The sequence below is a fragment of the Emys orbicularis genome, chromosome 6 (assembly GCF_028017835.1).
Source record: "Emys orbicularis isolate rEmyOrb1 chromosome 6, rEmyOrb1.hap1, whole genome shotgun sequence".
In the NCBI taxonomy this organism is placed as follows: domain Eukaryota; kingdom Metazoa; phylum Chordata; order Testudines; family Emydidae; genus Emys; species Emys orbicularis.
Genome location: NC_088688.1, coordinates 69,543,525 through 69,559,102, shown reverse-complemented (window position 1 = coordinate 69,559,102; position 15,578 = coordinate 69,543,525). Strand labels below are relative to the sequence as shown.

Sequence of the window (15,578 nt, the reverse complement as noted above, 5' to 3'; positions counted from 1 at the left end):
TCAGCCTCTCTCATTTTCAGAGAGGTCAGTGTGTGGGAAAAATGTGTCTCATTTAAAATTTACTTGATATAGTAATTGTCTTGACTCTTGCATTAGAATTGCATTGGGGTGATACAGTTGTTGCTGAATTACCCCTGACATTTTTGTTTTCAGTGCATGCTAAATTAACAATACGCTAAAAGACCAGAAAATGGAATAACCAGAAAACTCAGAATGGTTCTTTTCAGGTCCCTTGAATGGCTAATGGTTCTTTCTTTCTTTCTTGTTAGGGACTTCTGTTGCTGGGGCTTTATACATTTTTGCCAGAATATTCCCTTGGTTAGCTGTCAGGAGCAGATTTCCTTTCAATATATTTAAAGCAACATTTTTGATAGCTGCCACTAGGTCATCCAAAGCAGAACAGAAGAGTGCCTTGTGATGCTGCAGGGGACCTGGATGAGTAGTTTTATAACAGTCAGGTTTCTCAGCAAATGTCTAGACATGATTATTAGATTGCAGTCCACTTTTTATGACAGTTCTAACATACTGCCATCTGTCTTTATAAGCAGAATTCATATATATATATATATATATATATATATATATATATATATATATATATATATATTTTGCATTAACTGTGTGCAATTTGGGTGCAATAAGTTCTCACAACTATTCTTCTTTGAGAAGACTGTAGCAGAGTTTAAATCAACAAGTGAAGAGCCATATGGCTCACTTGTTAAATCATCAATGGCTTTTAAAAAGGAATTGTGACTTGCTGGAGTATAGTTGGCTGGATGCTTTTATTATTTGTAATTTATCTTGTGGCTTTTAGAGCAAACCATATTCAGACTGATGATTCTTCTGTTGTGCTGGTAATATATTGTTCCTCATTGAACAAAGATTTAGAGCTTGTAAAGAGAGATGGTTTGTGCAAAACACTTATCTTTTATGAAAGTGAGATATATTGATAGTGAATGCTACATAATGGCTATATTTTCACCATTGTATTTTGCTATTAATTATCATCTTTATGGTAGCACCTACAGTCTGCACACACTCAGGAAGACACAGCCTCCTATCCTGCAAATTGATCTGACCGGGGGGACGGGGAGGGGGGAGAAGACTTCTGTTCCTTGAATATTCCCATTGACTTCAAGGTACACATTATATACTTTGACAAAAAATGGTTAAATACACATCAGCTATACTCAGCAGCCCCAAGCTATCCATTATTAGCTGGTCAAAGCTCTATTTCTGATTGAATACTGTTCAGCTAATGTATTATTCAACAGATATTGGTGAAATTAGACTAATATATTTACAAATATGTTTTCTGTGATTTTCTCCACCTCTGATGCTTGTAGCTAAATATATTTATTTATACAGCAATCATACTCAAAAAGTTTCTTCCACTATCAGGGATATTTCTGCTTTCAGTTGATTTCCCAGCTAAGAACTGGAATGTCTCTGAAAGCAGTAGAATCTTTCCAAATGGAGGAAACTTAAGTGCAACTGCTGTAATTGTGTGTATGCATACCATTTGTATGTGTGCAGTATATAGGTGCAATTTGAATTCCCAGAGAAAACTCAGTTGTAGTTAGCAAATTAATAATTGAAATGCCTGGACACTCAGAGCTAAGGTTAAACTTACCATAAAGTATATAAATCCATAGCTAATGTATCCAAACTACTAAACTTTGTCCCTTTGACAATCCCAACCTCTCATCTACCTTTCTTTTTTCCTTTTATAGCTGCTTTGTAAGATGTGATGTTGGATCAAGTCCAAAAGCTACAGTTTATATTCTCATGGAGTACCCTCCACCAGTTTGGAGAGAACTGCCAAGTAGTCCACTGGCTCCCATTCATTTCAGGAGTCCATTTACAAATTTACCTCCTTAATTTTAAAACCTTCCATGGAGTTGATCCAGCCTCTTCATGGACCTTTTTGTTCTCAAGTCCCTACTCCACACCCTCTTTAAATCTTGTACTTGACCTGTCTGTTCCTTCATGCAATCTGCCCACCTTGGGCAGGGGAGCCTTTGCTGCAATTTCTGCCATCTGGAACAACCTTCCTGTAGCTCTCTGCTCATACTAGTATTCTTTCTGGTTGAAAATCTTTTGTAAATACACATACTACCTCTTCCTTTGCCTAAATTTCTTAATTTCTCTCATGCCCCTGTGTTCATTTATTAATTTTAACATGGTTACAATGTATAAAGCCTTTTGGGATAGTTTGTATGAAAGACTTTCTATAAAACAAAATTGGATTGTATATAGGTCCTGCATGGTGTCATTTATTTATTCTTATGGTTTGCATGATCTCTTTCTCATCTAATTAATTTTCCAGTGTTTGTTTTGTGCTCTCTCCCTATAATTATCAGTCACACCATGATTTTGGTTCTCCGTATATCTTGTATTTGATTTAGTGCAATATTATTTACACATTCACCTTATAATTCATGGTTGAAAGAACAGATTCAGTGAATACTTTCTTTACAAGGCACTGGCTACTAAATGTCCTCTATGGCTTTGGTTTCAGATCTACTTTTGAAGGTCTTCAATGCAACTACTTAAGGTCTTACTGGATTGGAGTAATTCAGACAATATTTGTGTCTCCTCACTGTTTTCGAAGTGCATTAGTTGTACCTCAGCCCCTAACACTTTCTGCTTGAGGTCTCTGGGCCAAGTTCTGCTCTTAGTTACACTGACTCACTGTTTTGTGCCTGTTGTTATCCATGCTGACTTATCCGTTATCCAGAATCTTGTAAATCAGGTTCATATCATTTGTGCTAGTTTTAAATTCTCTGAGGCTGACCTTGAAGCTGCAGATCTCCATGATGGTAACAAGTTGGGTAACAGAGCTGTCCCCTAGCAATCAATAATCCTCAAACTGCAAACAACTCATGACTTGCTTTTGGGAACTGTGTTTGACCACAAGTGCATGTGAAGGGATATAGTGCTCAAAACCAACGATTACCTTCAAAAATAGGAAATACAGTAGTGTTTGCTGGAACTGATCAATGATTTAATAATACTATTTGCATATACGTTCATTCATTCTTATAATGTTATGGTTTTTTGTGTTGGTAGACCTGAATGTTTTGTGGTCGAGTGTCCAAAAGATTCAGAATAATACTTTTATTTCCAATAGCTTCAAACTATGCATACTTTATGTTTGTAAGACACAGCCTACAATAGTGTGGGTTTGTTCCAGAGTTCATTCTACATTAATCTCAGTTCTAACAAGGGCAACGCTCATTTAATATTTATAATTCTGAATATTTTGTGCACAGTTCCCTTAAAAATACTCCAGTCCTCTTCCTTAAGTTCACTAGGAATACACAGTGGCACTGCCTTCTATAAGAAACTGTCTCAGCTTTCGATACAGCAAGGTGCTCCGCACCATCTGCCAATTGCTAAGCCTTCTGAGCTCCTGTTGACTTCAAAGGGAATTAAACATGCTACTGAGCACCTTCCAGGAGGTACTCAGCATACTGCAGGACCAGGCTGCTAGATAGCAAGTGAGCATTACCTCATTATTTGAAATGTCCCTTAGACTACTTATAAGGGAGTGTAGGGGACATTATGAATGTGGAGGTAGTGTTATTTAAGACAACATGGGAAAGGTTTTCAGGGCAACCACTCTAATTTAACTTGTTTGGTTCCTTTGAAACTTTAAATGCTTTTATGCTTATCTGAAGTCTTCCACCCTCTGTTCCGAACAGAAAAGGGAACAACAGTATTTTTTCCATAAGAGCTGAACAATAGTGCACTGAGATCAAATCATTTTGCAAGTCTGGAATACTGTAATGGAGACTTATTTCCATTAACAGGCTTAGGCATCTTAACTTGACACTTAATACCTCCCACTCCATTTTCCCCTCCTTTCCCAGACCCCCTCTCCTCCCCACACATAGTTTTCTTAGTCAGACTCACATATGCCAACAAAATCCGTGAACTAAGAGATTTGATTATTCTGTTCCAAAATCAAGTATCCCCTGTAGGATGGCTGAATTCACTAAGCCAAGCTCTCTGCAAGACTTCCCGCAAAAACCTAAAGCATACTTTTCTGTAGTATATTAACTCTGCATTTAATAAAGGGTTTCTGTTCCTTTTTCTCTTCCTAAAATAGATTCATCTGATACCAAAATTGTTACATGTACCACATGCTAAAATATAATTATTTGCAGGTGAAGAACTATTCTGGGTTATTCGCTATGGTGTTGTTTACAATCTGGTTGTGATGTGCAATGAACTCTGTGGGGATGCGAGTCGAGAAGGCTTAAGGAATGCAGTATGGAAAGCTTTACAGAAACAAAAGAACAATGAAAAGGATAGCCGAGTCCTGGAAGCCATAAGAGTAGCTGAGGTATGTATAAAATCTAAGTAACTGGAACAGACCATCACTCCAGCCGGTCACCAGTGTAACATAATCTAAACATTTATTTTTAGAGTGAAAAAATGAGGATGCCTTTAATTAAAGGAACAATCTCTGAGCCATGACTAGTAGCAAGCGCATTGGTTAGTGGTATTGGTCTCCAGAGCCTACTTTGATATTTGTCAGAATGTGGATTTAATTTAAAATAGGTTTTAAAGGGTTACTGTTTAGGTAAAAACTGACTTATTTTAAGTTTGATAGAGCAAAGAATATACTTTGGCTTCTAAATCCCTTAATATTTCGATTGGGTTTTTTATATAGCCTCCATGTTAGTCAAACAAACCAAAAATAGTGAATGAGTTTCTCTTTCTGGTTTACTGGTCAGCAGTTAACTATTATTAGTGATCTTTACAGTCCTGCCGATGTTGCTGGTGGCTGATGCCTAGGCAGGAATAAGAGACTGCTATGCTACCTTTTGCTCAGATGGAAACAAAAAACTAAAAAGAATCGTGTTTTCTAAGGTCCAATCCAGCTCCCATGGCAATCAGTGTTAAAACTGCTATTGATCTCAACAGTGTGGGATTATTTATTATGTGAACTACATTATTGCCTAGAGTCCCCAGCTGAGATCAAGTCCCCCATTGTGCTAGGTACTGTACAAACACATAGTAAGTTCCTGCCTCAAAGAGTTTACACTTCAAGTAGACAAGAGAAACAAAGGGTGGGAGAAAGGGCGTATTATCCCCATTTTACAGATGTGGAACATAGACACCAAGATAAAATGGCTTGCCCAAGATCACACAGGAGGGTCTGTGGGAGGGTCAGGAATGGCACCCAAGACCTTGAATCCCAATCAAATGCTTTTATCACAAGCCTGTACCTTTTTAAAAAAAAAACAGACATCAGTGCTCACTAGACAATATCTCTGAGTTGTGTAACATTTCAAGGGGCACCAGGTAGGGTTATCTCCTATAGACATCATTGTTAACTCTATCCGCTGAGCCTTTGAAAGGAGCTCTTCAGAGTTAATGAAGGAAGGAAATCAGGGGACTTAACAAGGTGCACAAGGAGAAAAAAAAACTCTTCTAAATGCTGTAGTTTCATTCTGTAACTTCTTAAACTGTCAGCTATATTTGGCTATATCTCAGAGCAGAACATTAAACTGAAAACAGTGTCTGTCAATACCTAGAGGGTCTAGCCTGCCACATTTTCTCCACAGAATAGAAGTAGGTAAAAGGATAACATCACTGGGACTTAAGAATTTGGCAATTATTGTTTTAAGTGTGCTTTAGCGGATGAGTTCTTTGAATATAGACTCCATTCTTCATAAAATAGAAACAGAATTACAGAAGTGGGACAAGTTACAGTTAAGACAGGTAAGGAAGATAAATGTGCTGAAAATGGTGCCTGCAGAAAAGTTAAATTATGTATTAAATTCTCTGCCCAGTCCTATTATCTTAGGAAATTAGATAAGAATGTCTGATTTATTTAACTGGGATGAAAATAGGCCTGTATTGAAATCTTTGATAACCTAGAGAACACAAGGGGATTTGTCAGCTATTCACGAGATATTCTTGGACATTTGCCTTTGCCCAACAGAATTAAGGCATGTCGTTTACCTTTTCCTGCACAAGTGCATGTGGAGTGAGGGGGTGGGGGTGGGGGGGGAGGAGGAATGCTCCGACTAGCACTCCTTGAATGCTGGGGGCAGGTAGTTTCACACCCAGCAGCAACCCACAATGATAAGGAGCATGATGAACTGGGCTTGAGGCACGGCTATGGCCCCTCCCATTTCTAGCATCGAGCATCTAGACTAGCATCTGGCAGCAGGTGCAAGGAGAGGATAGTGGTGTATGGGAAGGAATATATAATGTACCTTTTACCAGCAGGAATAAGGAGAATTATCCCACATGTTTCCACCAGTGTTCTGAGATCCTCTCAGCAAAAACAACAGAGCACTTCCATTCAGCTGCTACAGGTACACCTACACACAGCACTCACCCTGGGATCAAGGCTATAGTATGTTCCTGAAGCTAACTAGCACCTCAGCACAAATAGAGATCAAAAAGGTACATTTTGCCTCCTTCTCTACTTCAGTTCCAGTGAACCACATTACAAGATAATTGATAATCTAGTTAGTTTGAATGGCCTACCTGTATGTATACAGAAGATCTCCTGTGGACCATGCTTAGCGGTGTGGCACATGACAACCTTTGCCTAAAGTGGAATAATACAATCTTTATTAATTAAATTCAGATATGGTGTGAACAGGCGCGACTTCTATTGAAGTCAATGGGCAATGTTTGTGCCTACACTAAATTTTTGTCCTTATAGGAAGAAAATAGTTTCTCTAGGAATAATATTTTCCAGCCTTGCCAGGAATCACAATAGGATTTCAGTTAGAAACTTTGAAAATGGAAACAATTTCCCCAAGTAATACATATACAGGTAGAAATAGATATAGATTGTACTGTTGCAGTGAAATGAATTTACATGTGTGCTTTAAGGTTATTGCAAAATAATGAAAAATTTAACTTGCTAAAACAAAGTATCTGTTTGTAGCCCATTAAGAGTGTGTTTTCCTGGCCTTATGATCTCCACATCTTTAAGCAGATTGCAGTAGCTGCTTTCAAAGTACTTGAGTTGCTTCCAGGATACAGTGGAACTGCTTTTCAGATTGTGGTAGATGCGCATTTGCCATACAAGCCTACATCATGAGAACTGCAAAATTGTCTACCACCACCAGTGCTAACAGGAAGGCAGCCACAAGCTCCTCTAAATAGATCAGTCACAGGCATTAAAACCACAGAGGATCAGAGGATCACAAGAGGGGAAAGGAGAAGTAATCAGTTCACAACTTCCTATTACCAAAGGGCATATCTCCTGATTTAAAATAAGAACTCCCTGAACTTTCCTTCAGTCCCCAAATTAATTCCAAACATTCTTTGGATTTCTAAACCATTTGATAAGGACTCCTCCCCTCCCACCTCCCCTCAATTCCAACCCAGGGCTTTCCTGTTTCTTACATCTCCTCTCAGGAGCCTGCCATCTCCCCGAAATACACACACACACAATTTCAGAGTCTTGGCCCTGGTCTACACTACGAGTTTAGGTCGAATTTAGCAGTGTTAGATCAATTTAACCCTGCACACATCCACACAATGAAGCCATTTTTGTCGACTTAAAGGGCTCTTAAAATCGATTTCTGTACTCCTCCCCGATGAGGGGATTAGCGCTGAAATCGACATTGCCGGGTCGAATTTGGGATAGCGTGGATGCAATTCGACGGTATTGGCCTCCTGGAGCTATCCCAGAGTGCTCCATTGTGACCACTCTGGACAGCACTTTGAACTCAGATGCACTAGCCAGGTAGACAGGAAAAGCCCCGGGAACTTTTGAATTTCGTTTCCTGTTTGGCCAGCGTGGTGAACTCAGCAGCACTCAGCAGCACAGGTGACCATGCAGTCCCCCCAGAATGTTTCTACGCTCCCCCTATCATCTCCGTCCCTGAGGTTATCGCAGATTAGAAGGCGAAAAAAACCACACTTGCGATTACATGTTTTCCGAGTTCATGCAGTCCTCCCGCACTAATAGGGCACAGCGTAATGCATGGAGGCATTCAGTGCCAGAGGCCAGGAAAGAATTGCTGTGTTTGCTTAACGGCAAAAGTATCATGCCTTGCTGGCGATCCTGCCCGAGCCAGGTCGCTAGGTCACATGCACTCCGTGCTGTGTCAGCCTTGGGCAGGGGCATGACCGCTTTGTGAGCAGGAAGGCCATAGATATAGACATTGCATTAGGTAGCTTCTGTAGCTAGAGAAAACATTCCTGTGCATTCGGCAAAGTCTGTGGCAAAAAAAGAGAAGCCCTATAGTGCAGTGGTTATCACATTCACCTAACATGTGAAACATCCCTGGTTTGAAACTGGGTGGAAACAGGTCACTGTTCCTTTTCCTGACTCCCCTCCTCCATTTTTAGTCTTAGAACAGACCGCGCTGTGAAATTTTACTTTGAATTATATCAATTTTGAGTTAAATAATATGGAAGCTCTCTCTAAGTTATAGTCCCGGGTTCCTTACCCTTTCAGCTGCTCTGATAAATTAACATTTTTGTTAGGGGCAGGGGAAAATTTTCATGAAGCCTTTTATAGGGACTAAATGCTATCTAGAACTCTGAAATAATCTTAACATGGCCCATAGAGTGCAATTCTTCATTCTGGATTTGTCATTCCACAAGCTGAACTGCTCCTTACTACCGTCCAGGCTTCATGGGAGCAAGGGGCAGGCTGGGGTAGGTGTGACCGTGCAGTAATGCCCGCTGGCTGGTGGGAGAGCAGCCTGAGGCAGAAGCCTCCAGCTCGCATGATATTCCAGGCAGGACTGAATCTCCATGAGACGAAATTTAAAGAAGAGAATGACCTGGAGTCACTCCCATTTGGTGCTCTAAGAGGAGGATAGCCATGTCTGTCCAGGCACCCCGATTGACCTCACTGAGGTCTGCCAGCTGAGTGGGACCCCGGCTGGCAGGAGCTGGCGGACGGAGCCCCAGACCGGCAGCGAGCTGAGCGAGCTGACCGGAAAAAAGGCATGAAACGATTGTCTGCCATTGCTTTCACAGAAGGGGGGGGGGGGCCCTGACGACATGTACCCAAAACCACCTGCGACAAAGTTTTTGCCCCATCAGGCATTGGGAGCTTAACCCAGAAGTCCAATGGGCAGCAGAGACTGTGTGAACTGTGGGATAGCTACCCACAGTGCACCGCTCTGTAAGTCGATGCTAGCCGCGGTAGTGAGGACGCACTCCGCCAACTTAATGTGCTTAGTGTGGACATACACAATAGACTGTATAAAACTGAATTCTAAAAAATCGACTTCTATAAAATCGACCTAATTTAGTAGTGTAGACATACCCTTGGATTATGTAGATTGTAAACCCTTTTGCGGGGGCGGAGGCAAAGGGACCTTGTTTTCTTACTCTCTGTAAAGTGCCTTGTTCGCTGCTGGCAAAATAAGTAATAATGCAGGGAGAAGGAAGAAGCCTGACTCACCCTCCAGCCCCTTAGGAAGTGATCTGCCCAGTCTGCTCTCCCAGATCCACTCAGGAGTCTTCTGCTGGGTGTGAGGTTGACCAACTGACCCCCCCCACACACACACACACAGGGCAGCAGAATACAGTGGTTTTGCTGATAGTTTCTGACAATTTAAACAGTATAGTAGGGTTAAGGCCTCAGAGTGCACCATGGCATTGTGAAATTCCCCAAGCTAACGGGGTTCTCTTTGGAAAGGAAGGCAGGAGAGAGCTCATGTACTGTGAATTTAATGCATTTTGAGCCATACATTCCATAGTCCTTTTAGACAGCGCACCAGACTAGGACTCCAGAGAACCAGGTTCTCTTCCCAGCTCTACCACTGGCCTGATGGGTGATGTCACTTCTCTCTGCCTCAGTTTCCCTATCTATAAAATAATGACAATTCTACTGACCTCATTTGTAAAGCGCTTTGAGATCTACTGATGAAAAGTGCTATATAAGAGCTAGGCATTGTTATTATTTAAAAGAAGCAGTTTAGTAGAATGCTGCTGAGTAGGTATAGGGTCCTGCTGTATCGCAGAAAAGTATAGCAGGTTACTGGTAACACTCAGAAGTTAATACTGCACTGAATTAGTAGAAAGGAGACATACCAGACTATTGTCTTAAGAGAATAGATACACTAGGAAAGAGAACAACAAGACCATCCAGTTTCTCTCTGAAAAAAATTGTCTTGTGTAGAATGAATTTGTAACATGCCTTCTAAATTGCATGTTTACTGTTAGGGTGATGACTGCACTTTGGTGCATCATGCTGCACGCCTAACCACCACTGGGGTCTGTATGCCACGCCTCATATTTTGACTTGGCAGAATTCAGTTTTTATTTTTTTATAATTTCAACAGATAAATTGATAAAAATAAAAAATAATATTAATTTCACAGTTGGACAAAATTGTGGGGTCAGGCAACAGAAGGTCAGACAATTGCTTAATGACAGTAGAGACAGACTCAAAAAGTTAAAGCTTTATATCCATTCAAAACACAAATTGTCAACCTTACATATAAAAATATACAAAGTTAATATCCTTAAATCAAACTCTACAGTTCTCAAGCAGATTTTTATTACCTTGCCTATCTGTGAATTTCAGTAATCAATGGAATTTTGTTGGTTTGTGTGTAGATAGCAAAATCGAAGTTTATTGACATTTACTGATAATCTAATCCTTCCAAGCCTACTCATACTGCATTTTGTCTGTTTCTAGATGGCTTCAATTAACCATTTTTCTGATTAATACACACCAGAAAACTAATCACAAATGCTTTGGGGGAGTGGCCCTATCACATATGTAAGATTAACTAGATATGTAAATTCTGGCACTTATGTCAACAATAAATGGGACTCAACAGCTCACAAAGAATTTCATCAGACTCTGTTGATATAGTATTAGTGATCCTGAATATAGCCCTGTATTCAAAGCTCAGTATCAGAATTTCTTGGATGCTTTATTTCACTTGTTAGCATTGTGTCGTTTGTTCCATTACTATATTATGCATATTACATGTGTCGATTTCACTGATTTTTTTTTTAATGTTTTCAGTTGCTTCTCTTTTGCCACATTAAAATATTAATAGGTTTCCAAAAAGTGTTTTCAAAACTCCACTAAGTTAAGGCTTAGGATATGTCTACACTACCACTTTTGTCAGTATAACTTGTCACTCAGGGGTGTGAATAAGCCATCCCCCAAGTGACATAAGTTACTCCGACCTTAGCGCCGGTGTGGGCAGCGCTGACATAGCTACTGCCATTTGTTGAGAGTGGATTAAGTCAATGGGAGAGCTCTCTACTTAGAGAGGCTACACTAGAGAGCTTACAGCAGCGCAGCTGCATTGGTGCAGTGTAGTCATAGCCTTAGATTCATGTGTCACCATCTCCTTTTTCCTTTTTGACCCCACAGAAGTCTCTCGGCATGATGCAGTGTATGCATAGGGGTAAAGGTGAAGACTGGGTTTGAATAGATGTGCTGGAGGTAGAGAGAATGCACATAGAATCACAGAAGTGTAGGACTGGAAGGGACCTCAATAGGTCATCTAGTCCAGTCCCCTGCACTGAGGCAGGACTACGTATTATCTAGACCATCTCTGACAGGCTTTTGTCTAGTCTGTTCTTAAAAACCTCCAGTGATGGAAATGCCACAACCTCCCTAGGTAATTTGTTCCAGTGCTTAACTGCCTTTACAGTTAGGAAGTTTTTCCTAATGTCTAGCCTAAATCTCCCTTGCTGCAATTTAAGCCCATTAAGTCTTGTCCTGTCCTCAGTGGAAAAGGAGAACAATTTATCGCCCTCGTACCTTTTCCATAATTGAAGACTGTTATCAGCATCTCCCCTCTATTCTCCTACACCTTAAGTCATCTCCAGAGAAAACAAATTCAATTTTTTCAGTCTTCCCTCATAGGTCATGTTTTCTAGATGTTTAATTTTTGTTGCTCTCCTCTGGACTTTCTCCAATTTGTCCACATCTTTCGCAAAGTGTGGTGCCTTAGTTGAGGCCTTATCAGTCTTGAGCAGAGCAGAAGAATTACTTCTCATGTCTTGCTTACAACACTCCTGCTAATGCATCCCAGAATGATGTTTGTTCTTTTTTTAACAGTATTATATTATTGATCCATAGCTTGTGATCCACTATAACCCCAGGATCCTTTGCTGCAGTACTTCTTCCCAGGCAGTCATTTCCCAGTTGTATTCGTGCAGTTGATTATTCCTTCTTAAGTGTAGTACTTTGCATTTGTCCTTATTGAATTTCATCCTGTTTAATTCAGAACATTTCTCCAGTTTGTCAAGATCATTTTGAATTCTAACCCTGTCCTCCAAAGTGCTTGCGACCCCTCCCAGCTCAGTATCATCTGCATGATTTATAAGTTTACTCTCTCTGCTATTATCCAAATCATTTATGAATATATTGAATAGAACCGGACCCAGGACAGAACCCTGAGGGATCCCACTTGAGATGCCCTTCCAGCTTGATTGTGAACCATTGATAACTATTCTCCCTGTGCCCCCTCACAAATGCAGCTCCAAGGGGCTCCCTGGCAGCATGATTCAAAGGGAGAAATCGTGCCAGAAAGCCAAATGGACTACTGGGTCCAGAGATGGTGCAGAGACGCAGTGTCTTTTTGTGGATGGCCCTGATCACCTGAATATACCCAGGTGTGGGAGTGGGGCCCACAGCCTTTTCCATGAAGGAGCAAATGCTGCAACCTCACCTCCCCCAACCATAGGATAATTTGTTACAGTGGGAGGATCTTTGTGGAGGGATGCTCATAGAATTCAGGAGGGGTGATCTGGGCCCAAATGCCTACATACACAGTAGCTGCCTTTAGGTACAATGGTGAGAGTGTTTTCTTTGCTTGAAACAGTACCCTGTTCAAGCTGGCAAAGTAATGAAGTTGGTTGCAGAGGCAAAAGCAATTTCACAAGTTCATGGAAGGTGAAAGAACTGAACACACAACTACTTAACTTAGTGCACTTCTTGAGTGGTCCTGAACTTCCACTCAGCATGGGTGTTCTCAATAGCTTAATGGATTCTTGACTCTCAGCTTGCTGAAGTATACATCTTTACCAGACATCTCAGCATAAAACAACTTTTCAATGGTCTCTCCACCACAACCATGTTCAAAAGGCTGAAACCTGCTCTGTATAATTTTAAGAGCTAGGAGAGACAGGCACTGAAATTATGATACCCCAAGTACTCAGATTTTGCAGATATTAAGCTATGATAATGTAACATTTCAGTGTTACTTTGATTAATGTGGCAGAAGACTTTTTTCAGATAACTCTGGTGTTCCATTTTATACCATTTTCCCCCTTTCTGATTTCTTTCTATCAGAAACAGCAGCCTAAAGAGTAGACTGAGTAGTACTATAGTGCCCCAGGCTGCTAGAGAACTGTGGGAGGAAAAAACCTCTCTCTGATGGTTTATTCCTATCAATTCTTAAGAGAACAACAATGGTGCTCTTTTCAAGGGCTGTCATCTACCCTTCCTTTCTTGGGGCTAGGTTCGTGCAACCCTTACTCACGCTGGTGAGTACTTATTCACATGAGTAGTCTCTCAAAATAGTGGCATAGGGAACAGTGACCCTGGGATGCTATCCAAACTCTCAGAACAATTAGATGCACACAGCACCTTCTACACAGATGCTCTGGAGTGCAGAGAAAGTGTAGTTATGCCAGGCAGAACTCATTCACATTATTTAGTGCCGGGGCTGTGGTATAGTGGATGCAAAAGGCAGCAATGCCTGTGGAGAGCTTTGCATGACAACAGCATAATCACGCACCCTGGGCAGTAGTCCTCACTCCAGTTGAGGGACTCACCATAGAAAGGTTTCAGAGTAGCAGCTGTGTTAGTCTGTATCCGCAAAAAGAACAGGAGTACTTATGGCACCTTAGAGACTAACAAATTTATTTGGGCATAAGCTTTCGTGGGCTACAGCCTACTTCATCGGATGCATGTAGTGGAAAATACAGTAGGAAGATATATACACACACACACACACACACACACACACACACACACACACACAGAACATGAAACAATGGGTGTTACTATACACACTATAAGGAGAGTGATCAGTTAAGGTGAGCTTTTATCAGCAGGAGAGAAAAAGAACTGTTTGTAGTGGTAATGAAAATGGCCCATTTCCAGCAATTGACAAGGAGATATGAGGAACTGTAAAGGGGTGGGGAATAAGCATGGGGAAATAGTTTTACTTTGTGTAATGGCCCATCCACTCCCAGTCTTTATTCAAGCCTAATTTAATGGTGTCCATTTTGCAAATTAATTCCAATTCAGCAGTCTCTCATTGGAGTCTGTTTTTGAAGTTTTTTTGTTGTAATATTGCGACTTTTAGGTCTGTAATCGAGTGACCAGGGAGGTTGAAGTGTTCTCCAACTGGTTTTTGAATATTATAATTCTTGATGTCTGATTTGTGTCCATTTATTCTTTTGCGTAGAGACTGTCCGGTTTGGCGAATGTACATGGCAGAGGGGCATTGCTGGCACATGATGGCATATATCACATTGGTAGATGTGCAGGTGAACGAGCCTCTGATAGTGTGGCTGATGTGATTAGGTCCTATGATGGTATCCCCTGAATAGGTATGTGGACAGAGTTGGCAACGGGCTTTGTTGCAAGGATAGGTTCCTGGGTTAGTGTTTTTGTTGTGTGGTGTGTGGTTGCTGGTGAGTATTTGCTTCAGGTTTGGGGGCTGTCTGTAAGCAAGGACTGGCCTGTCTCCCAAGATCTGTGAGAGTGATGGATCGTCCTTCAGGATAGGTTGTAGATCCTTGATGATGCGTTGGAGAGGTTTTAGTTGGGGGCTGAAGGTGACAGCTAGTGGCGTTCTGTTACTTTCTTTGTTGGGCCTGTCCTGTAGTAGGTGACTTCTGGGTACTCTTCTGGCTCTGTCAATTTGTTTTTTCACTTCAGCAGGTGGGTATTGTAGTTGTAAGAATGCTTGATAGAGATCTTGTAGGTGTTTGTCTCTGTCTGAGGGGTTGGAGCAAATGTGATTGTATCGTAGAGCTGTAGACAATGGATCGAGTGGTGTGGTCTAGATGAAAGCTGGAGGCATGTAGGTAAGTATAGCGGTCAGTAGGTTTCCGGTATAGGGTGTAGAAGCCCTCTACACCAACATTCCACACAAAGATGGACTACAAGCCGTCAGGAACAGTATCCCTGATAATGCCACTGCAAACCTGGTGGCTGAACTTTGTAACTTTGTCCTCACCCATAACTATTTCACATTTGGGGACAATGTGTACCTTCAAATCAGCGGCACTGCTATGGGTACCCACATGGCCCCACAGTATGCCAACATTTTTATGTCTGACTTAGAACAACAGTTCCTCAGCTCTCGTCCCCTAACGCCCCTACTCTACTTGCGCTACATTGATGACAGCTTCATCATCTAGACCCATGGAAAAGAAGCTCTTGAGGAATTCCATCATGATTTCAACAATTTCCACCCCACCATCAACCTCAGCCTGGACCAGTCCACACAAGAGATCCACTTCCTAGACACTACAGTACTAATAAACGATGGCCACATAAACACCACCCTACCCTGACTCTCACAAGTAGGCATAGCACCAGGCTGTGGTCAGTAAAATGCTTAAATAGTTCAATAAGCAGCTCC

At 41.2% G+C, this 15,578-nt stretch overlaps 1 protein-coding gene across 1 annotated transcript in view; it reads left to right on the top strand.

Annotated features, from left to right (window-relative positions):
- Positions 1 to 15,578, top strand: part of TMEM232 (transmembrane protein 232) — a 131,096-nt gene that overhangs the window by 67,517 nt on the left and 48,001 nt on the right. The window contains exon 10 of the mRNA XM_065406769.1: positions 4,173 to 4,351. Coding sequence (XP_065262841.1) covers positions 4,173 to 4,351 — 179 coding nt within the window. The remainder of the gene's footprint in view (positions 1 to 4,172; positions 4,352 to 15,578) is intronic.